The sequence below is a fragment of the Carlito syrichta genome, unplaced genomic scaffold (assembly GCF_000164805.1).
Source record: "Carlito syrichta isolate Samal-C Ts95f unplaced genomic scaffold, Tarsius_syrichta-2.0.1 Scaffold309719, whole genome shotgun sequence".
In the NCBI taxonomy this organism is placed as follows: domain Eukaryota; kingdom Metazoa; phylum Chordata; class Mammalia; order Primates; family Tarsiidae; genus Carlito; species Carlito syrichta.
Window position 1 is genome coordinate 406319 of NW_007253815.1, and position 24670 is coordinate 430988.

General features: G+C 42.9%; 1 protein-coding gene across 1 annotated transcript in view; it reads left to right on the forward strand.

Annotated features, from left to right (window-relative positions):
* The first annotated feature begins 10532 nt into the window (after positions 1–10532).
* Positions 10533–24670, forward strand: part of TBX19 (T-box 19) — a 27901-nt gene continuing 13763 nt past the window's right edge. Inside the window, exons 1-3 of the mRNA XM_008067601.1 lie at positions 10533–10770; positions 20385–20649; positions 22403–22537. Coding sequence (XP_008065792.1) covers positions 10574–10770; positions 20385–20649; positions 22403–22537 — 597 coding nt within the window. The 5' untranslated portion in view covers positions 10533–10573. The remainder of the gene's footprint in view (positions 10771–20384; positions 20650–22402; positions 22538–24670) is intronic.

Below are 24670 nucleotides of genomic sequence, written 5' to 3' on the forward strand. Positions count from 1 at the left end.
GTGGCAGAGCTAGAACCTGTCTTCTTAGACTCTCTCCTGTGGGCCTCGACATTTCAGATTCCCTCTGACAAGGTGGCCCACATGGGGAAGGTGGGCACATATAGGCCCCACGCTGAGGAGAAAGCTTCAAGTGACTAGGCTTCCCACCTTGGCCTAGAATTGACGCTGCCACTCACTAACTGGAGCCTTGAGGTAAGCAACTGAAAAGCATCTCAGATGGCCCGAGAAGCTAGACTTTTATAGGATGAAACCCACCTGTCCCATGTGAGAATCAGCCATGCTTGTGCAGGGAAAGGAAGCAGCTCTCTCCCCCTGCTTTGTGCCTGCTGATCTGATACACTCTGTCCATCATTCTTGGGGCCTTCCGAAGTGAATACTTTCCTCTAATTCTTCTTTTCCTGGAATGCTTCATTCAAGCTACAATTTTAAGGTGTTCAACGTTTTCCATGACACCTCAGCTTCATTTCTGTCCTAATAATCAAATCACCAGGGCGTAGCTTCTTCATAGTCTTCAAGTCTGGGACTTGTCAGTGTTTTTTTTTTATTTTTATTTTTTTAATTGCATTGCGTGTGTGTGTGTGTGTGTGTGTGTGTGTGTGTGTGTGTGTGTGTGTGTGTATGTGTCTTTGCTTTATGTTTTATTGTTATTTTTTTAATATATTTTTTGAGACAGGATCTTACTCCATCACCCAGTCTGGAGTGCAGTGACATGATCACAGCTCAGCATAGCCTCGATCTCCTGGGCTCAAGCAATCCTCATGCCTCAGCCTCCCAAGTAGCTGGGACTACAGTTGTACACCAACACACCCAGCTAATTTTGCTATTTTTTTTTTTTTTTTATAGAGACAGAGTCTTGCTTTGTTGCCCAGGCTGGTCTCAAACTCCTGGCCTCAGGTGATCCTCCTATCTCAGCCTCCCAAAGTGCTGGGGTTACAGGCATGAGCCACTGTGCCTGGCCTGTTTTTGTTCTATTTGAATCAACACTATTGAAAGTGCGGCATTCCCAGAATCAAAACATTTTACTTAAAGCATAATAACTTTATTATTCATTATTTTTTTTAAAATGTGGTTAGATTTCAATGTTTTTCATAAAAATTCTGAGTGTTTAAAAACAAAAATGAGTCGGGCTCAGTGGCTCAGCCTGTAATACTGCGCCTTTGGGAGGCTGAGGTGAGTGGATTACCTGAACCCGCAGGTTCGAGACCCACCTGAGCAACTTGGCGAGACCTCATCTCTACAATAAAATTTTAAAAATTAACCGGGCGTGGTAGTGCGTGCCTGTAGTTCCAGCTACTTGAAGGCTGAGGCAGAAGGATCGCCGGAGCCCAGCAGGTCAAGGCTGTGGTGGCCGGGAGCAGCTACTGCACTCCAGCCTGGGCGACAGAGTGAGACTCCAACTCAAAAAAACCCAAAAAACCAAAAACAAAGAAGAACACAAAAATGTTCCTGAGAAAAATCTTTATGAAACATTGTTTCCTCTTAATGCCTCAATAAATATTATGATGTCTCTAAATATAATTAAACATGATTATTTTTCTTAATATCAGTTTTTACCTCATTATATCTTGAAATACTATATAATAAAGCAATAATAATGGAGGACCTGCTATGTGCCACCTACTAGATGTTTATGGTTAAAAGTAACATGGGCTTATGATATTGGAGGCCCAATAATCTAGTGATTTAACCCTAAGATGCAGATATGGGTCTTCTTCAAATATTGAAAACATGGTAATATATCATGTATTATCTGAGACTTAACTCTGTATTCCATGGAAGCATTGTGTTGCAGAGTCACCTGAAGAAAGAAAAAAAATGAGTAATTTGTTTTCTAAGAATCTTGAACAGAGGCCCTACTTATAGCTATGCCAAGGACATAACTCTTAGAAAACAATTCAGAAAGAAGTAAGCCACTGTAGTAGAAAGCCAGCACATTATATTGGAGGAAGATAAGGCTTTCATAAAGTGTTATGAGCTTTGTAAAAATATATAAAATAATTGGTCCCTTGCTAGTAAATGAAATAATAACAATCATAGTAGTGCCATCAATCCATATCAGAGGAAGTGCTAGATTGTTAAAGCTGGGAAAGAATTTAGGCATTTAGTTCAGGGATCTTGAAACATTTTTACAGTCTTTATATCTAATTTTTAAAATGTGAGAACTTTTCCCCATCTCTTTTTTCTCTAGCAGAAACTTCCATGGTGGCCTAATGCAGAACATGTGGAAAAGGATGTCTGCGGTTGAAGCAAGGACAGCGAGGCTGGAGAGGGCCGGGAGGGGGAGTTCTACCTGCTGGCTTTCTGTTAAGCTGGTCCAGCAAGGGTACTGAAGACCATTCGTGAAAAAGGTTTTCTTCCTGGTTTCCTTAAAGTGACATGATTTATACAACTTGATGCTCTGCTCAGGTGGAAATTAAGTGGGGGTCGAGAGTCACTACTAACTCTTCTCCTGGTTCCTTGCTTATTGGGCAACTCTTTTTTTCCTTTTTTATGTGTATTATGGAGATAATTAGGATCTCTTCATTTTCTCATTAAGACACTCAGTGAATGCATTCCTGGAAATGGAAGGATTAAAATAAAGTCTATCTGTTTGATCTCCAGATTGGTACCCAGCTTTTGGAACAAGAGTGACCCAGATCAAAAGGCTTTGCCATTTACTGAGACCTTGACAGATGCAAGATATGCAATCCTGCAGACCCTCAGTGCCCTCCTTGTTAAAAAAGTGGGGTGGCAATAAATATTTACAAGGTTATGAACCTTCTATGAGATCATGTATATCAGGAGGTAATTTAGTGCCTGGTACATAGTGTTTAGAATAACATCATGGTTAAGATAATAAGCTACTGCTTGGGCTTAAATATTGGTTTTACTGGTCACTGACTAGATGCCCGTGGACAAGTTACTTAACCACTGAAAGCTTCAACTTTCTCACTCATGAAATGGATTTAGTTTATCACCTACCCTATAAAATTGTTACAAGTGAGATGTAAATATGGCTAGCATATTTTAGTCTTGGCAATTAGCACTACATCTAAAAATATAATTTAAGAAAACAATCATGGATATTCCCAAATACTTATTGTCTAAAATTTTAATTTAGTGTTTAAAATGATAAAAATACAGAAACAGTAAATATGTAAGAACAGATAAATTGGTTGAATAAAACATGACTCATTCATAAGATAGGAAAATTTGCAAATGTCAAAATAATGTAGAAAATTACTTGTAACATGGAAAAATAGTCGTCATTGTTAAAAAATTGACTGGAAAATAATCTTATTAGTGTGTGTGTTTTTTTACTAATATGGTTAAAACCTTTTTTCCCCTTAACACTTATCATAATACTATAAGAAAGGGATTGGCAGTAGTGGAAAACTGCCGGGGGGGGCACACTTCAGTAAGGGTACCTGATCTCAAACCAAGTGACGTGGGGATCAAAATGAGGCCCAAACTTTACCTGTACAATGACCATTTGTATACCTAACCCTGATATGTACCCCACATCTTTAAAATAAAACTTAAAAAAAATTTTTTTTTGAGTCAGGGTCTCACTGTGTCCCGAAGGCTCGAGTGCAGTGGTGCAGTCATGGCTCACCACCCTCGAACTTCTGGGCTCAGGCGATTCTTCCTCCTCAACCTCTCAAGTATCTGGGACTACAGGTGTGTACTAAGTTTTTGACTTTTTTTTTTTTGATAGAAATGAAATTTCACTATATTGTCCAGGGTGGTCTCGAACTCTTGGTCTCAAGCAATCCTCCTGCCTCCACTTCCCAAAGTGCTGTGATAACATATCTGAGCCACTACTCCTGGCAAAAAGCTTATAAGAAAAACAACAAACAAAAAGCAGCAGTCCTTTTTCCCAGAGGCACTTTCCTCTTGCTTTGCTATTGCTCCTGCTATTTATCTCTATATTTTTAAACATTATGTTTATCCTGCTATTTCTTGAATTTTCCACTTTTGACATTATTTACTGTCTTCCTACAGTGGAAGATGAAAATTTAGCACCCTGTTTCCCTGCAATACAGACTTCCCCTTCTTCCCAGTTTCCTAAAATGAAAAAAGTAAAAAAATAAAAATAAAAATCTTCTCTCATCGTGCCAATTTCATAATTTTTAAATTAAATCAATATCCAATATTTACATTTTTACAACTGTGTTTCTAGTTGATCTGCAGTCGACTGTGATTATGTTTTCTTTCTTGGACAACTTATCTTGCTTGCTTTTAATATAGGCAGAACCCTAAGATGGCTCCCAAGATTTCTGCCTCCTGGTGTGCATGCCCTGTATAATTTTCTCCCCTGGTGTGTTGGCAGGATCTCTGAATATGATGGGATGTCACTGCTGTGATTATGTTCATTGTGTGGTGAAAGGGACTTTGCCCATGTAATTGAGATTCCTAATCAGTTGACTTTGAGTTCATCAAAAAGATTATCTTAGGTGGGTCTGATCTAATCAGGTGAATCCCTAAGAGAGACAAGAAACAGTAGCAGATGTTCTCTTCCTAGCTGAAGGAAGAAAGCAAACATCCAAATTTTAAACTGCTAATGGAGATAGGTAGAGTGTAAGAACTGAGAGCCTGAGTTCAATAGCTGAAAGGAATGGAATTCTGCCAGCAGTCTGAAGAAAAACTCAACCTCAAATTAGATTGCAGCCCAGCTCCTGATACCTTCATTGCTGGGAGAAACCCAGCCAGAGCAGAGAACTCAGCTGCACTGTGCTTGTGCGTCCAATCCATGGACACGGAGACAATAACTGCATGTTGCTTCTAGCTGTTGTTTGTCCTCATTCCCTCCTTCCCTCGCTCCCTTTCTCCTCCTTTCCTTCTTTCCTTCCTTTCGTATCCTTGTCTTATTTCATAAACATGATTTTTCTTATCTTTAAGAGGATAATAATTGTGGTTTTTTGTTTTGTTATTTTCTGTTCCCTCCATAGTCTCTTCCCTCAGAATTCCTTTTTTACTTTGGTGTCTGACTTCTGAGTCTGATGTCTGATGGTCACTTACTGTGTAATCATATTTAAGGGTAAGACAAAAACACCAGTGGAATGCCCAGGTACCTGGGCAGGGTTTTTACAAATGTTGGCTTTCCCTACTTAATCGGGGTAGTTGGTAACTGGGGAAGGGTCAGTTCATTGAGAAATCTTCAGGTCTTTAACCTAAGGAATGTTTCTTAATGCCCTGTTTTCAGTATAGTCCTCTCCCCCCCCTCATTGGCGACTGGTCTCTGAGTACAAACCCTCTCAATCCACTCTTCAGAAGAAAGTCTCTTGTGTTTTCCTTCTCCTAAAGCAATAGGGAAGGAACAGTACCTGGCTGAGGGTGGGGAGCTGAAAGTTTCACTGTTTCTTACACAAAATTTCAAGATAGTTCCTTATTTCTATTTGGTGCTAGCCAGAACTACCCGCTCCCTTCAGAGCTGATGATGCATGGAATCCCCGAGATATTTCAGAATTCTGTGGCATAAATTGGCTTACTTCCCGTTGACTTCTCCCCCTCACGTCTAGGTCTGTGATCTGCTCCGTCAGTTGCCACTCACCCATATGTTTTGTCAGTTTCCAAAAATGTTGCTGCTGTCTGTTGCCTGCTGCCCTTTCCTGTCCTGTACTCTACAGCTTCATAGGCTTATTTACTTTTTCATGACCATGGTGCCATTTTAAGGGGCTTGGTGGAGATCAGATAGAAAAGTATGCCTTCCATCCGCCATGCTAACTAGAGGCACTTTTGACTCCCCCCGCCTTTTTTTTTTTTTTTTTTTGAGTTGGAGTCTTACTCTTGTCATCCAGGCTGGAGTGCAGTGGCGCGCTCATGGCCACTGCAGCCTCAAACTGCAGGGCTCAGGCGATCCTTCCGTCTCAGCCTTCCAAGTAGCTGGAATTACAGACACATGCCACCACGCCCGGCTATGAATCCCATTTTTAAAGGGAAACGTATGCACATATTTGCAAATAACAAAGCATATGCTGAACTTCTTAGCAGAGGTCATCTCTGGATGTGAGTTATGGCTAGCTTTTCTTTTTTTTTTTTCCTTCTCTTATATTTTTGAAAATTCTCTACAGTAAGATATATTTTAACTAGAAAACATCCAAGTAAAATGATGTTCTATAAATGTAATAAAAGATTTTATATTATTGCTATTAGTTTCAGGTTCAACTGTTGGGTTGAACGGAATGAAACTGCTTTTTTTGCAGGTAAAGCAAAGACTGAGCACCAGCGGTTTAGTGTGGCTCTACTTTATCTATCCAATAAAATGTCGGCCTCAAGGTGACAATACCTGGAAAGTAGAGTCTGGACTGGCCAGGTTCAAAAGGAAGCAAGACAAAAACACCAGGCATGTGCTGTTCTTGAAGAGCCGTTTTGGCTGGGTCCGCTGGTTGAAGAGACTTGTGCTGACCTGGTAAATGGGAGCACAAAGTTTTTTTTTTTTTTTTATTTGAGTTGGAGTCTCACTCTGTCGCCCAGACTGGAGTGCAGTGGCCACTCCCGGCCACCGCAGCCTCGCCTGCTGGGCTCCGGTGATCCTTCCGCCTCAAGCTTCCAAGTAGCTGGAACTACAGGCGCGCTACCACGCCCAGCTGATTTTTTGATTTATTGTAGAGATGAGGTCTCACCGCCCAGGCGGGTCTCGAACCCGCGGGCTCAGGCAATCCACTCACCTCAGCCTCCCAAAGGCGGGGGATTACAGACTGAGCCACCAAGCCCGGCTTGGGAGCACATAGTTTTAATGAAACTGATAAAAACAGTATTATTGTAGTTTCCCCTTCTCTGCTGTTTTGATTTCCTCGGTTTCAGTTACCCATAGTCATCTGTAGTCACAAAATAGTAAATGGAAAATTCCATAAATACATAATTTCTTAAGTCTTAAGTGACATGCTGATCTGAGTAGTGTGATGGAGACCTGCATTGACCCTCCGTCCCATGAGCTGCGCTCTGTATGCTTCCTGCCCTCAGTCATTTGGTGGCTGTCTTGGTGATTACATCAGGCATCACAATGCCTGCGTTCAAGTAACCTTTATTTTATTTAATAATGGCCCCAATGTTCAAGAATAGTGATCAGGCTCAGTGGCTCAGTCTGTAGTCCCAGCACTTTGGGAGGCCGAGGTGAGAGGATTGTCTGAGCCCATGGGTTCAAGACCCACACAGGTAACTTGTCAAGACCTAGTCTCTACAATAAATCAAAAATTAACCGGGCGTGGTAGCACGCGCCTGTAGTTCCAGCTACTTGGAAGGCTGAGGTGGAAGGATCGCAGGAGCCCAGCAGGTCGAGGCTGTGGTGGCCAGGAACGACTGAGTGAGACTCCAACTCAAAAAAAAAAAGAATAGTGATGCTGGCAATTCAGATATACTAAAGAGAAGCCATAAAGTGATTTTTTTTTTAAGTGAAAAGTTGAAAGTTCTCAGCTTGATAAGGAAAGAAAAAGAGTCATATGCTCAGATTGCTAAGCTCAACAATAAGAATAAATCTATCTGTGAAATTGTGAAGATGGAAAAAGAAATTTGTGAATAATATATATAGGTCTTGGTACTATCTGTAGTTTTAGGTGTCTACTAGGGGCTTTGGAATATATTCCTCGTGAATAAGGAGGACTATTGTTTTTTCTTCATTTCTCCCTTACTGATGCTTCCAAAACACATCATATCTTTGTACTAGAATTCCCTCAGCCTGTCTTTCTGTCCCTCCTAGATTGTAAAACTATGTGAAGGCAGAAATTATCTTACTGGTAGACTATCTGGGGAGACATTGTTCATTGCATCACATAGTGCTTTCTTTATAATAATTTATGGAAGAAATTTCTCACAGGTCAATGGCTTGCTTTTATTTTAGGAACACAGTGTAATGTGTGCCAGATTATATTCCCCCTTTTTGCATTGGCTGCTAGGAAGCTCAGAGTCACAATTGTGCCACAGGTGCCTTTTTGAAATCTCCACTTATACATCTCAGGGTATTTTTAATAGTTCCTTATTTCTGCTGTAACCATTACCACAAATTTAGTGGCTGAAAACAACATGACTTTATTATCTTACAAATTTGGGGATCTGAAGTCTGAAATCATTTACACTGGGCTAAATCAGGGCCATGTCCCTTCTGGAGGCTCGAGGAGAGAGACCATCTTTCTGCCTTTTCCATCTTCAAGAGACTGCCTGCATTCCTTGACCTGTGGCCTTGATCCTCTTGTCTCCCTCGTAGAAAGACTTCTAACTCCAGGATCGTCTCCTCATCTCAAAATCCTTAACTTAAACTATAGTTTAAGTGTCTATAGTGTCCTCTTTTTTCCATATATTCGCAGGTTCTGGGTATTAGGACATGAACATCTGTGGGGGTGGGGGTGGTTATTATTCAGCCTACCACGTCCTTTTCAATAGTAACTGTAGAAAGTGGAAATTTTGACTCTCCTAATCAAATTGTACCTCTGCTTACTGTCCCGCTGCCTTCACTGCCTGTCTTGAGTAGACGGCCCTTCCATGTGCCAACTGTCCACATCAGACACGTGGTTCCATGCTCGTTCCCACCTCCAAATCCCTCATGTTCTGTCATACCGATTTCTAAGGTGTATCTAGAATTTATCCACATCACTTTGTGGCTACGGCCACCACCCCGGGCAAAGCCACCACCGTCTCTTGACTGAACCATCGTGAAGGCCTTCGGACTTGCCTCTTTACTTCAACTCTTGCCTTTCTCTAGTCTGTTCCCACGATTTGTTTACAAACTCGGGGCAACTCATGCTACTTTCCTGCTTGAGCACCTCCAAGAGGTTCCTCTCTCATGCTGAAGAAAATCCAAATTCCTCCTCATGGCTTAGCAGGCCCTGTGGTCTGGCCTGGCTGTCTCTCTGACAACATCTTGCTCCACTCTCTGCCACCACAGTTTGGGCACACTGGCCTCGCTGGCACTCTCCAGCCCGGCCACACCTCTCACACATGCTTCCTCTGCCTGGCATGCTCTGCCAACTCTTCCCTGACTCCACCGTGTCCAGCTCTTGCTCCACGTACATGTCTTCTTGAAGCAGCCATTTTTCACAGCCCTGTCTAATGGGATCCTCCCTACTCTACCTCACATATATTTTTCTCCACCACTTCACCTTTTATGTAGTCTTCAGACTTCTCACTATTGATAATTGCTTTGTTGTTGTGATGTCGTTTGTTTTCTCTATCAGATTGTTAATTCTCTCAAGGCACCAGCTGTTTCTGTCTTGTTCATCCCTGTGTATGATGCCTCGTAAGTATGTGGACTATTGTAGGTGCTGAGTGCATTTTCTGTAGCACCCTTACCCTGACTTTATCTTACCATTTTGCTTTTATTTTTCCTTTGTTCTGATTTTTCCTACTTTCTGTTGAAATGAGAGAAAAACTCACAGCCTCCGGGCTCTTCTCAGGGTTGTGGGGTGGGGAGGTAGAGCTGCCTCTGCCGGTCCCCTTCCCCAATTAGTACTGCCTGTTATGGGTAGAAGAAAAGTTTTCTACTAGTTATTTCTTCCCAGGGAATGTGGAATTTCCTAATGGAATGCTAGAATAGGGCCGTGAGCTGTCTAAAGGGAAAACCAGAATGCCTTTCTGGACCAAAGATTACAATTTCTCTGGATAATAATGTAAAAGTTCATTTTCACTGACTGGGAGTAGATGGCTTTTTTTAGAGAGAGATCAGTAGGATACTTGCTCTTCCTACCACCTCAGGTAAGACTGGAGAGAAAATAAAAAGTAGGGCTCTGGATTCTAGGAAGGAAGGACAAGGCTCAAGGCTCTGTCGGAGGCAAGCAGGAACCTTGAGACGAGCGGGGTGTAAGCGTGTGTGCGATCCCTTCAGGAGAGAGCTGAACAGGAGGGCAGACCTGGGAGAAAGTCCTCAGCTCTTTTCTCCTGAGCTCCGCCCCCAAAGTGACGGCACACAGGGCATCTTCCTTTATCTCTGTGCAGTGGTCATGTTTCTTGGCACAGAGCCTTGGACCCTGCATACGTGCTGCTTTTCTCTCCAGAGCTCGTCTGTCTAAGGAGCTAGAGAGCAGCTTAGAGATTTAGGATCTCCATGGGACCAGGAGAGCCTGGGCTGGCATCCAGTGTGTTGCTCTGATCCAGGACCCCCTTCCCTATAGGTGCCACATGCCATGATTTATACACAAACATGATTTGTCTGATTGTTGCAGTCTGGGCCTGGAATAATTTTAATTAATTGGAAAATGGTCCTCCATACACTGATTAGACCTCTTCAGGTACAACAAGATAAAAGCCTGATAATTTGGATGGAGTACTCTTCTTAAACGTCTACTCTATGCACGGCAGCCAATGGGAAAGCCAGGCTCTCTCCCACCTGATGCAATGAGTAATTAAGAGAGGGCTTTTTCTTCCCTACCTCTCCCCTCCCTCCACCCCGCTCCCCAACTGAAGCTTAACAGGTTGGTGGTATAATGTGGAGACTTGAAGGGGTGTCATCCTAGGAGCTTCGACAAGAGTCAGGGCATCTTCTCCCAGCTCCCCAGGCACTGCTCAGCTGGATTTGCAAAGCAGACAAGTGAGGGAGGGAAGGAGCTTGAAGCAGGCGAGGCGGGTCGTGGCTCTCAGCAAAGTTTGAGAGGGGCCTGCGGTCATGAGTGAGCTGGGCAATCCCAAGACCAGCGATGGCACCGTGTCTCGCCTGCTCAATGTGGTGGAGAGTGAGCTTCAGGCAGGGAGGGAGAAGGGCGACCCTACGGAGAAGCAACTTCAGATCATCCTGGAGGATGCCCCGCTCTGGCAGAGATTCAAAGAAGTCACTAATGAGATGATTGTGACCAAGAATGGCAGGTAAGTGTATCTGCTGCCCTGTTTGGGCTGGCAGGGCTTGGCAAGGGAGGTGAGACCCCTTGAATCTGGAAGGGCTCTCTCTCTCCATGCAGAGGTGACAGGGTCTGATTAAACACGCTCGACAAGGACCGTCTCACAGCCTTTCCCCAGCCAACTTAATTAATTTCTTTGAGATCATCAGAGAAGTAGACGATGAAGCCACCTGTCCCACGTGCATTTTAGATGGAGAGATGCTGGGAGATTACTATAAGGGGGGGTCGTGCCCCTTGGGTGGGGGAAATGCACTCATGTCAAAATAATATTCGCGTTTGACTGACTCCACACTCTGGCACAGATCTGAGCCCCAATTGGTGCAGATAAGGTGAAAGTCAACTTTGTTTGGAAGCGGGATGGTTTCCTCTTAAGTATGGCACACTCACCAGAAATTTTTGACTAGGTGAAGATTAGGAGCAAAAGGGCAAATTGAGTCTCATTGCCTGTCGCTCCATCCGCTTCCCCGGATGCGTCTGTGGTGAGTGCTACCTTGAGATTGTGTGTGTCAGTGATGGTGGGGAGGCTGTTGCAGTCATCGGGAATGGAACCCTGTTTACTCTGCCTCAGAGATGAGGAGATGCCTTCTTTTTTCTCCCTGCGGCAAACAGGGATGAACTGAAACTGATCTCTGCTGGCGTTTTTTGGATTCTCTTAAACCTAGTCCACGAAGGGGTCATCAAGCTAATGTTAGAAGCTTTCATGGAGTAGAGGACGTACAAATAATTTGAAAGAAAATCTCACTGCTTGCAGCTTGGACAAACCGGCTCCTGATGTTCCGTTGATGCTCACATATCTTTTGGTACACGTGGTCACAAAAATACAGTGTTGAAAGGCATTTTCAGTAGGTTAGTTTTGGCAGGACTTTCACTGTGACACTACTGAGAGAATTCTGCTAACAGAGAAAACTCGGGGTCGACTGAACTTTCTGGCAGGCTTTTATTTTTGCGCAGAATTCCTCATGTCTCTATTTTTAAATAAAGCACAGTGTGGAAAACAAACTATTTCTTGTCCATCTGGGAAAATTAGGAACTCAAGAGCTATTACATAACATTAAAGCACTTTGTAAGTGAAAGTCATACCCGAACTAAGAGTATTTCAATAAATTGTGATTATACTAGTAGCAGGAACATCCACCTTACTTGATATTTTTGTTTTCTTTCTCTAAATGGATTGCATACTTATATCATACAAGAGATTTATTGCTTTTAATATTTGTGATTGTAATTACACTTGTTCCTTCTCTTGATCTATATTTACACATCATGAAAAACATGTTTTTAATTTCAAAGAATCACCTTAGATTTTTAATTGGATTTTGTCTTTTTCCTTTCAAAGATGAGTGAAGATGCAATTGTAAAAATTTTATTATGCTCAATAATAGGTAGAACTTTCTGTTTATTATTTTTGGTACTTATTGGATAGTAGTTACACTAATTCCTAATTTCACATTGTTTAGTTGGCTGTCAGAGTGGCCATATATTGAAGTAAAACTAAGTACAATCACCAAGTAAAAATATGGTTCATCTATTTCAGCAAAAAATAAATAATAAATGTTTCTGAAACATTATAAAATCAATTTAATTATATGTTAGATTAAATTGTACTTTTTTCATTTAAAAACAGTTTTCTATTGGCTTTTGCTAACCTATATAATTTTTCCCTATATGTTTACAGTAATTTAATATTAACTAGGTGAACAATATTATTTGTTGGAAGGAGTCTAACTGTGGTCAACTTGGTTGTTCTTATCTGTGGATGTCTGGCTGCTATTTTCCCTCCTGTGGATGGAATCTTTTTCTTAAATTCCCTTAAGGTCTCTGGCGTCCCCACAACCCCCAGGACCAAGATTTTGCTAGGAGATAGAAGGTCCTTTTATACTTTGAATAAAGAAGAAAAATTGGTGTGGTTAACAATAAATAAGTTTGGTCTGAAATTACTCTCAGTCTCCTTGGTTTCTCAGATTAGACTCTTTATTTTGAGTCTGAGTCTCACTCTGTTGCCCAAGCTGGAGTGCAATGGCACCCTCACAGCCACCACAGCCTCGACCTGCTGGGCTCAGGTGATCCTTCTGCTTCAATCTTCAAAGTAACTGGAACTACAAGTGTACACCACCACACCTGGCTAATTTTTAAAATTTTATTATAGAGACAAGGCTTTTCCAAGTTGTCCAGGCTGGTCTCGACCCCCTGGGTTCAGGCAATCCTCTCACCTCCAACTCTCAAAGTGCTGGAATTACAGGCGTGAGCCACCATGTCTGGTGGATTAAACTCGTAGTTGCACTTTACAGTTCGTATAGACATGTCTTTTCTGCTTTCTCTTTACTCCCTTCTTCTTTTTTTTCCTCAGGCATTTATTCTTCTGTCTCCTTTTTCCCCATTCTCCCATTGATAGACCCACTGTATCTCCTCCAAATCCCTGCCCTCCATACCAACTCCTCAGCCTGGCACAGGTAGATTTGAGGCTCTTCTTTGTGGAGATGTTCCTGGTGTAACCCCCAACCCTGGCCCTTTCCATCTGCATTACTGTCTGGCCCCGAAAGCGGTGGACTTCTTGATTCTTTAGAAAAAGCTCCAGTTGGGGTAATCAAATAACTCCCGTGCCCTTGAAATCTCATTGTTCTGCATAAGAACAAGTTTTCACACAGCATAGGATAGGCTGATGAAAGAATTAAAACTCTGTCAAATGGAGACCGATTTTCATATAAATAAATAGGAGGTTTGTCTCTGACATTGATCAGAAGCAAAAAAGAGAGAGGATTTTTCCTGAAAAACATAGAATCATCCCCAGAAACTGGGATCCTGATGGTGACCCTTCCTTCCTTCCTTCTCCTTCCTTACTGCTTTCTTTTCTTTTCCTTCCTTCCTCCCTCCCCCCTTTCCTTCCTTCCTTCCTTCCTTCCCTTTCTCTCCTTTCTTCCCTCCCTCCCTTCCTCTCTCTCCCTGTCTCTGTTTCTCCCCCCCATTTTTTTTTAACTTCTTCCTTTCCCTCTCCTCTTCCTTCTTTTCTGCTACCAAAAAGACACCTGCACATGCATGTTTATAGCTGCACTATTCACAGTAGCAAAAACATGGAACCAACCAGACTGCCATTCAAAAATGGACTGGATAAAGAAAATGTGGTACATATACACGATGGAGTATTATGTAACCATAAAGGAGAACAAAATCATGGACCCCCCTCTTTTTAATTTAAAACTTCTAGTTATTCCTATTCAGTAGTCCTTCAGCTACAACAGTAACAATTATAATACCTCCCCAGAGCTCATCTGAGTCATTTCTAGTGCACCCAGCCTATATTTTGTTTCATCTCCATCCTTTAAGTAGAAACTTACACTTTAGGATGCAGAAAAAAATTCATTTCAGACTTCAGAGGCAAATAAATTCAATCTCTTGCTCTCATTTTCTTTACCTGTAACATCTTCACCTGTGGGGAACGTGCTGCATTTCATGTGTGTTTCCACATAGTTAGGTCGTTTTGCCTTAATTCTCATTAAATTTGCCTTGAGCAGATTTTACAAAATTAGGAGCATTGCACATCCATCTGCTGTTATAAGAGTTGGGAATCACTAAGTTTGAATTTGCCGATGATTAGGGGGTACCGACCGGGCTGGTTTCCAGTGAGGACAGTATAGGAGAGGAAAACATTCTGGTTGGACATCAGGCAAATACCTTTCCATGTCCTGCAGTCCTTGGGTTTTTCTCTCTGAATGTTATATTTGCAACTCACAAGGATCGTACGCATTTGTGTAATCTCCTCTAACCAGACACCTTGCTTCCTTGATGCTATTCTTTTTTTCCCTTGTTGCTTTATTTCTAATTGGCACCTTCTGCTATTCTTATGCCTAATCACCTTCACATAAGTGTCACCACCCATGCACCTTGTATGCCATACACACAACACACACACTCAACTATGAAAGCTCTGAGTATTTGATGGATATTATTATTTTATGAGGAGACAGAGGAAGGTGTTTATGGGTAAAGCTTCTTAAATTTTGCTTTTAACCGTCTCTGCTATTTCCCCACCTAAAAATCGATGTCATCTCTGCTTCTTTTCTTCCTGCAAACCTCACTGCTTATAGCCTCCTCTGGTGGTGCTGGTTCTCAAGTTCCATGTCAGTGAAATAAAAATGGGAAAGCCAACCTCGTAGCAGAGGCAGAGCACAGTTTTCAGGTAAAGACCAACACCTGTAGTTCTTCAAGTGTGTTTTTTTGGCGAGTGCTCATTTGCCCTGCCACATTTTCTTCTCTCTTTCTGAGGAGACTTTCTCTGTCTCAAGGGTGGATTAAGTGAAGTTGCACTGTGAATTAGGGACTGATTTACATATTTCTTAGCTCCTCAGAGACTCTGGGTTTCTCTGTGGTTTTTCTATACTGTGGAAGAAAAATGGGGAAAAATATCAACTTGATTAGAAGTGCATTTCATCCCTGAAAACAAAATAACGAGGCCCAGTCACTGGGTGGTACAAGAAAGAAAAGTGAGGTGGGATGAGCTGAACTTGGCCTAGAGCCAGAGTGTGTACCAGTTCCAGTAACAAAACCTTGGACTGATTTTCACTTGTACCTCATTGGCATAATGGAGTTTAAAAACTACACAGCATTCTTTAGTTTATTTGTGTGGCAATACAAAACAAAAACAATTGTAAACTTCTCGGCAAATAAAGTTCTAAAGAAAATAAAGCAATTAATCATTCTGTCATTTTCCAGATATGTCCTCCCTTTAAGAGACAAGGCACTGTGACTTTGTTTTTATTAATAGCTTTATTATGACATAATTCACATATCATACAGTTCATCCATTTAAAATGTACATTTTAATAGTTTTTAGTATACCCACAGAGTTGTGCATCCATCTCCACAGTTAATTATAGAACAATTACATTATTTCAGAAAGAAATCCTGCATTCCTTAGCCATCAGCTCCTCAGCCCCCAGCCAGAGTCTATTTTCTGTCTCTAGAGATTTACCTGTTCTAGACATTTCATAACAATAGAATCACATACTATGTGACCTTTTATGTCTGGCTTCTTTCTCTTACCATAATGTTCTCAAGGTTCATCTATGTTGTAGCATGTATCAGTACTTCATGCCTCCATTGTATGGATAGAACACATTTTGTTTGTCCATGCATCAACTGATGGACATTTGTTTTGTCTACATTTTAACTATTATGAATAATATTGCTAGGGCCACCTGTGTGCAGATTTTTGCATAGAATTATGGGTTTTTATGTGTATATACAGGAGTGGAATTACCAGGTTACATAGTAACTCTATTTAACTAGATAAAGAGCTGCCAGACTGTTTTCCATAATGATTGTACCATTTTCCATTTCCATCAGCAATGTGTGAGGATTTCAATGTTTCTACATCTTTGCCAACACTTGTTACTGTCTGCCTTTTTTATTACAGCCATCCCTGTGGGTGTGAAGTGGCATCTTCTGCAGTACTGATTTTGTGTTTCTCTGATGGCTGATGATGGTTCATCAATCATGGCTTCTTGAAAACATCAGACAGATTCTGACCACAGCACGAAAAAGGAAAGGCCATTACCTATTTCCCTATTGTGAAGTGAAAAGTCATTCTGCATCCTTTGAGAGCCCTCACATGACAGGGTAGAGAGATGGAAGGAGAGCACTCTAACTTGTTAGTCATGGGGTGAAAGTTGGACTTCCTCCCTCCCTTAGCCTCAGCCACTCTGTCCTTCCCTTTCAGTCTCTCAGTAGAGCCTGCAGATGGACTCTTAGCACTCTTGTGCTTGGGGCTTTTTGCCTGTAAGTGCACTCCTCCCGCATTCTGCGTGACTCACGTCTTCCCATTATGTAGGTCGTAGCTCAAATGTCACTCCCCTGACCTGTTAAGGTCTGCAGATCTGGCTAAAGTAGCTCCTTAGCCTTTTGTCTCCCTCTGTGACATCACCTCTTTTAGTTCCTTCATGGCACTCTTGCAATCTAAAATGGTCTTACGCATGAAAAAACAAAAACCTATTTGCATTTTTGTTGCCTGACTTCTTTGCTAGAACGTAAGCTTCATGAACAAGACACTGGGTCTGCAGTTTTTGTCATTGAATCCCTGCCTAGAACAGTTCCTGGCATGGAGTAGTCACTCAAAATCATTTGTAAATAAATCTCAAATTAGGTATTAAGATTTGGAAAAACATTGAAGGGTCTTTTCCTTTCGCCGTGGTTCAACCATATTAACTTTCTAAAAGTCTCAAAAAGGAGAAAGTTTAAAAAAAGGCATGGTAAGCCGGGCTCGGTGGCTCAGCCTGTAATCCTGTGCCTTTGGGAGGCTGAGGTGAGTGGATTGCTTGAGCCCGCGGGTTTGAGACCCGCCTGGGCAGCGAGACCTCATCTCTACAATAAATAAAAAAAAAAATCAGCCGGGTGGGTAGCACGCACCGGCTACTTGGAAGGCTGAGGCGGAAGGATCACTGGAGCCCAGCAGGTGAGGCTGCGGTGGCCGGAAGTGGCCACTGCACTCCAGTCTGGGCGACTGAGTGAGACTCCAACTCAAAAAAAAAAAAAAAAAAAAGGCATGGTGACGGCATGGTGACTGCAATGTAATGTGTGCCTCTTGGGTCCCAGTTTCCTCATCTACAAAATGGGCATAATAACATTTACCTCTTTTAGGGCCGAAGTAATACTTAAATGAGAGATGACATACATTCAGTCCTAGGTGCAGTGTAAAACTCAATAGAGTAGTCCCTCAGTATCTGTGGGGGATGGTTCCAGGACCCCCACAAATACCAAAATCCATGGATCTCAAGTCCCTTATGTAAAATAGTGTAGCACATTTTGCATTTTATAACCTACACACATCTTCCCGTGTACTTTAAATTGTCTCTAGATCACTTATAATACCTAATACAATGTAAATACTATGTAAATAGTTAATATACTGTTTTGCTTTTTATGCATTTTTGTTTTCCTGTCACCCAGGTTGAAGTACAGTGGCATGATTATAGCTCACTGCAGTCTTGAACTCTGGGGCTTAAATAATCCTCCTGCCTCAGCCTCCAATGTAGCTAGGAATATAGGCAACACTACCATACCTGGCTAATTTTTTGTAAAAACTGGATCTTGCTATGTTGCCCAGGCTGATCTTGAACTGGTCTCAAACAGTCTTTCCACCTTAGCCTCCCAAAGTGCTGGGATTACAGGTGTAAAACACCATTCCTGTCTGTTTGTATCTTTTAAAAATAGTTATATCACTATTTATTATTGCATTTTTCCCAAATATTTTTGATGTGCATTTGGCTGAATCTGCAGATTCAGAACCCATGGATATGGAGGACTGACTGTACATGATAACTATTATCATTAGAAAAGCTATCTTGCATTAAATCATCCCTTAATTCATAAATCAGGCCAGGTATGGTGGCTGTCGCGAGGTGGGAGGCCGAGGTAGGAGACTGAGAAGTTCAAGACCAGCCTGGGCAGCACAGTGAAACCTCATCTGTACAAAAGAAATCAAAAAATTAGCTGGGCATGGTGGTACACTCTTATAGTCCCAGCTACGCAGGAGGCTAAGGTGGAGAATTGCTTGAGCCCAAGAGGTCGAGGCTGCAATGAGCTGTGATCATGCCACTGTACTCCAGCCTGGGAGACAGACTCAAAACAAACAAAACAAAAACCAAACCAAAACAAAACAAAACAAAAAACACCAACAAAACAAACCAAAACAAAAACATAAGTCAGAACAATGTGAAACTTCCTAACATTTCACATTATGGAGACATAAGCCACACTGTCATGCTTAAACAACTGCATCCTTATTCTGGTCGTTCAGTGAATGGGGAACACATGCTTCATGAGTTGGTTTCTGTTTTTTTTTTTTTTAACTTTTGCATGTATGATATAGTCTTATTGATAAAAACTTTTGATACTTTTACACTTAAGTGTGCAAAATGACAGTTATATGCATGCCACTCTTGTTTTCTTTACAATAAAATAAAAAGATAAGAAGTAAAATAGATTTTAGCACTTTAGGAAAAGCACTGGGCCGGAACACAGAGACCATTTCTCTGAACACCTCACATAGACAAGCCAGACTCCTCACTGTCCAAATGGCCCTTCATGGTCCCTGCAACCATTTCTGATACCCACTTCTGTGATTCTTGGCAAATGGCATTTATGCTTTCAGATTCTTTCTGTTTTCTACACTTGGTCAGTACTATTCAGATAATTGACAACATTAAAATAATTGTAAAAGAGAATAGTTTAATCTGAGATCAAGAGAAAATAAAAAAGTCCTTCTATTGAAAAGGGAACAAAATAAAACACATCAGGAGGCTTTTACATTACTCAGGCAGCTTCCCTGGAGACTTAGCATTTTAGTTAAGGTAAAAGTGCCATTGGCTCAGCAAGCCAGGCGAGTGAGAAGGTGGGTCACGCAATTCTCAGCTGAGGCCTGGGTTTGGGATCCATCATCTGATGCACTTTTTTCCCCTAGGAATTTTATTTGATTCATATTCTTGTCTTAGCCTCCTACTTAAATTACTTTCCTCTCCTCGAACACACCAAGAGCCTCATACAGTCGTTGTGAGAACTAAAGCGCTTACCCATGCCTGGCTCCTCATGAGTGCTCTGTGGGTGCTGGCTGTGTTGCCCTTGTCCAAGCCCGTCCCAGCCCTGCTTCTGCTCTGGAGATTACCTTAGGTAAGGACTTTTTAAGTTGGAAGCACAAGTGACATCAACTCTACCACTCTTGTGTCTACTGACAAGATCCATGTTTCTCTGCTGTTCTTTCTGGAGAGAAGACTAGGAAGGATGGGGAGGAACTGCTAATGGCTGTGGGGTTTTTTTGTGGGGGGGAGAGTTGAGGTAATGAAAATGTGCTAGAATCAGAATCCAGCCATCAGGATAGCTTATTTAAATATTTGTAAACTTGTTGGTATTGTTCTAGAGGGTGGAAGAAGGATCAATGAACCCGGATCTACATATCTCAAAGTATGTTCCTCGGACACGAATTCTCACAAAATGCTCAGTTAAAAGATAGTCCCACTATCTTTTAGTTTAAAGTTTTGTTTAAGCTAAACTTAGGACATTCACTTTTCCCTCAAAGGGTCATGGGTATACACTGGTGTGGTAAAGGCTCTGAGAAGTCCTGGAGGAAAAGAACAGATCCAACTTTCCACAGCCAAGAATCTCCCTCATGTTACCGTGTAATCATGTTTTTACTGTAAATACTCTTACTGTTATTCGGGCACAACATTCTTTGGGAGACTGGGCATGGTTGGCTGTGTTAGTGTGCCAGAGGGAAGTCTTTGAAGAAAGCTTTCTGTGAGGACAGGCATCTGATTATACATCTTGGGTCTCGATTTCTTCTTCCGTCAAGTGCCTGCATCAGTGATTTGCAGACTTTAAAATGGAGCACGTTTTAAAGAAAAACCCGTTAACGGCTGACAAGTGCGTGTGTGAAAAGAGGCTCTTGTGGAATTGGGGTTGTGGACTTGGGCCCTGTTTTTCTGGTCTCCCTCCCGGGGCATTCCATGGAATGTCTCTTAGAGTTGAGAGACCTCTGGACAAGTGGGGAGGCCCTCACACCCTGCCCTATGGCTAAACGTCTGCCTTTTCTTTTAGACGGATGTTTCCTGTCCTAAAGATCAGTGTCACAGGGCTGGACCCCAATGCCATGTACTCCCTCCTGCTGGACTTTGTCCCCACGGACAGCCATCGCTGGAAGTACGTCAATGGGGAATGGGTGCCCGCAGGCAAGCCTGAGATGCCCAGCCACAGCTGTGTCTATATCCACCCTGACTCCCCCAACTTCGGGGCCCACTGGATGAAAGCGCCCATCTCCTTCAGCAAAGTGAAGCTGACCAACAAGCTCAACGGAGGTGGGCAGGTATGAGCCGGTCCTCGGGCCACCCGCCCGGCCTCCCCACAACACCAATCAAGAAATATCAAGGGTGCATTTAGTCAATTAGAGGTGTCCTCACCAGCCTCTTCTCCCATAGAAGCCAATTATTCCCTGGAGTCCAAATGTAAACAGGAATAAACAGCTCTTAATTGGTGCTTTCAGTTTTTAATGGACTTCCTGATGTTAAGAGAGTGGGAGAGTGCAGTAGTTTACTTAATCATCAGGGCCCTTTTCATAGTTTTGTCTTGTGTGCAGTGCTTTTTACCCAGCCCACGGGAGGGAGATGTTTGTGGGTACCAGGGTTTTGTTATTCCCGCTCCCCTTTTTTGGTGTAAGTGGCATGTTGGCAATAGACAAATACCTTAATAAAAAGCTGCTCCCAAATGAAATAATTACTACCTCCACTTGGGCATTATGATAATTATCAATAGAATATTGAATCAGCTTTGGTTTTTCAGAAAACAGCAATCCAAGCAAACCTTAAATAAGGAAGGTTTTATCTAAAGTCTTCAGTTAGAGTAAACACGGATGTGGGGCTTTTTCCTTTCCTTTTTGTGGTAGGATTGTGAAGACTAGTCTACCATGTAAGGCTGCGAGTTGCTTTATAAAATGTAGACCGTTTCTGGGGATTAGAGGCACAGAGGGGAGGGGAGTGTGCGTTCCTTTCTCCATTGGCGTGTGTGGCTTGGCCCAGCCTCCCAAAATCAGTTCTTGGGCCCCTTCTCTGGTCTCTGTGTGCCCGGCTGGCCGGAGCGGGAGAGCAGGGGGTGCAGGTAATGCCACCTGAGTCTTTGTGGAACTCAGAGGCTTCCAGTTCTTTATAAAACAGGAACTTGAAAAGTCAATTGTTATTGCCTGCCAGATTTCACAGCACGAGACTGTCACTAGACCTCTCACTTGAAGCACAGACAGGGGATTATATGTCACCACTGGATGGCGTATTTCATTACTCTTCGTTTTTTGTCTTTTTTTTTTTTAATCACTGGGCCCTTAACTTCAGATTTCATGACTTGTTAGTCACTTGTAATATGTGGCCATTGTCAGTATTTTGAGTGACTCAAATTCCTCATATTAAAAAACCAAGGCTGGGCACAGTGGCTACGCCTGTAATCCCAGCACTTTAGGTGGCGAAGGGGAGAGGATTGTCTGAGCCCAGGGGTTCGAGACCAGCCCTGGCAACTTGGTGAGACTTTGTCTCTACAATAAATCAAAAAATTAGCCGGGCATGGTGGTACCTGTAGTTCCAGATATTTGGAAGGCTGAGGCAGAAGGATTACCAGGGCCCAGCAGGCCGAGGCTGTGGTGGCTGTGAGTGTGCCACTGCACTCCAGCCTGGGTGACCGAGTGAGACTCTGACTCAAAAAAACCCGACAGTATGTTTTAGTGAATTGAAATCCACATTGCTGTGCTGAAAATACAGTAAGAGAAAAAAGAAAGCAGGATCTTGGCAGGAAATGGAACACTCTTAAGAACAATTCCTCTCTGGCATCTCTGGCAACCCATCCCTGACCCCCAAATATGCTCCCTGGGGGCTTCTGAAAAACTGCCCTATTTGTTTTTCAGAGGTGTGGTGGCCGCTCCCGTGACCTGAGATTTGAAGTGCGTGTCCCTAGCTGGGGTGGGAGGTGGGGGTGGGGGATGCCGAGCTTGGGACTAACCAGAGGGGTGGCTTCCTCTGTCACCTGCAATCATCAGGCTCTGCTGTTCTCCTCTTTCTCTTTTTCTCCCACCTCAACAGATAATGTTGAATTCTCTGCATAAATATGAACCCCAGGTTCACATTGTGCGTGTTGGGGCTGCCCACCGAATGGTTATGAACTGCTCGTTCCCTGAAACCCAGTTCATAGCCGTGACCGCCTATCAGAATGAGGAGGTAAGAGTGTGTGGGGCGTGTGTGTACATGTCACCTGGGGGAGTGTGGCAGGACAGGAAGGGGGTCCTTACAGACAGAGGTAGGTTTTCCAGGACTCGGATGTACTCAGCAGAGATAAAGTTAAACGAGGGGGTAACACTCTCCCCACCTTTGGGCCTGTTTGCTGAAGGCCCACCAGCGTGTGCTTGCCTGTTGCCCACATGGCGCAGCTGTGTGTTGTCCTAACATGCCTGCATTCTGCTGAAACTTGGAGTCTTTGTTTTTGGGACCCAATGTGCCCTCAGCCTGCACAGAGCCAGGTGTGTCTGGCATGGATGTGACCAGGCAGGGCCACCCCACCCCCAAATACCGTCTCGTGCTCTAGAAGCAAGTCTGTGGGAAAGGATCCAGTGAATACTCTCTGCTGGGTTTTACTGTGCTGTTGGTCCTGTTTGTTAACAGTTAGGTCATCTGCTGCCCAGGAACTTGAGCTCTTCTGATTGCGACAGCTGAGTGGTTGGCAACTGGCCTCTCTGTGAGCTGCTTTGAGTCTTTTCATGTGTACTGGGGGTTCACGGCCTCTGATCATCAGAAGTACCCGCAGAGGGTTACATTCTTTTTCATTAAACTTTTTTTAAAAATTGAAAGGCAATACATATTTATTTTAAAAACACATAATAAACCAACAGTATAGAAGTATGCAAAATAAAAATGAAAACTACAAGGTATAGATGGACTGCTTTTCTTTCTTTCTTTTTTTTAAACAAAGACAGGGTCTTGCTTTGTCACCCAGGCTGGAGTATAGTGGTTTGATCATAGCCCATTGCAGCCTTGACCTCCCGGGCTCAAGTGATCCTCCCATCTCAGCCTCCCAAGTAGCTGGTGCATACCACTGTACCTGGCTAATTTTTAAAATTTTTTGCAGAGAAAGGGGTCTTACTGTGTTACCCAAGCTAGTCTTAAACTTTTGGGCTCAGCCGGTCTCGGTGGCTCAGCCTGTAATCCCACACCTTTGGGAGGCTGAGGTGAGTGGATTGCCTGAGCCCGCGGGTTCGAGACCCGCCTGGGCAACTTGGCAAGACCTCATCTCTATGATAAATAAAAAAATGAGCCGGGTGTGGTAGCATGCGCCTGTAGCTCCAGCTCCTTGGAAGGCTGAGGCGGAAGGATCGCCGGAGCCCAGCAGGTCGAGGCTGCGGTGGCCGGGAGCAGCCACTGCACTCCAGTCTGGGCGACAGAGTGAGACTCCAACTCAAGCAAAACAAAACAAAACAAACAAACAAAAAACAAAAAATAACTTTTGGGCTCAAGTATTCTGCTTCATCCTCCCAAAGTGCTGGGATTGTAGGCATAAGGCACTGGGTCCGGTGCCCTGTTTTTCTTTTGCCTTAGGAATCTCACTCCCCATGGACACTACAGCTGATAGCTTAGAGTGTGTTTTTTCACCACACATTTTCTAGAATATATAAGTATATATGTGAATGTAGATTTCCTCACGTAAATTGGCTCGTTATGTATAGTGTTTTCTTTTTCCCCAGTGTATTTTGAATATCTTTCTTTGTAATTATATCCAGGTGTATTTCCTCCTCTGTAGTACCTGCAGAATATTTAATTGTATGGATATACCATATTTTGTGTAATCAACCCCCCACCAGTGGACATTTAGGTTGTTTTCAATTGTTTTATTTTCCATTATAATTAACACTGCATGCTGGGCACGGGGGCTCATGTGTATAATCCTAATACATTAGGAGGCTGAGGCAGGAGGATTGCTTGACTCCAGGAGTTTGGGACCAGCCTGGGCAACGTAGTGAGATATTGTCTCTATTAAAAAATAAATGAATAAGCCGGGCTCAGCGACTCAACCTGTAATCTCAGCACTTTGGGAGGCCAAGGCAAGTGGATTGCCTGAGCCCCTGGATTCGAGACCAGCCTGGGCAACTTGGTGAGACCTCGTCTCTACAATAAATAAAAAAATTAGCCGGGCATGGTAGCATATGTCTGTAGTTTCGGCTACTTGGAAGGTTGAGGCAAAAGGATTGCCAGATCCCATCAGGTCAACACTGGGGTGGCCGTGAGTATGCCACTGCACTCCAACCTGGGTGACAGAGTGAGACTCCAACTCAATTAAAAAAAAAAAAAAAAAAAAAAAAA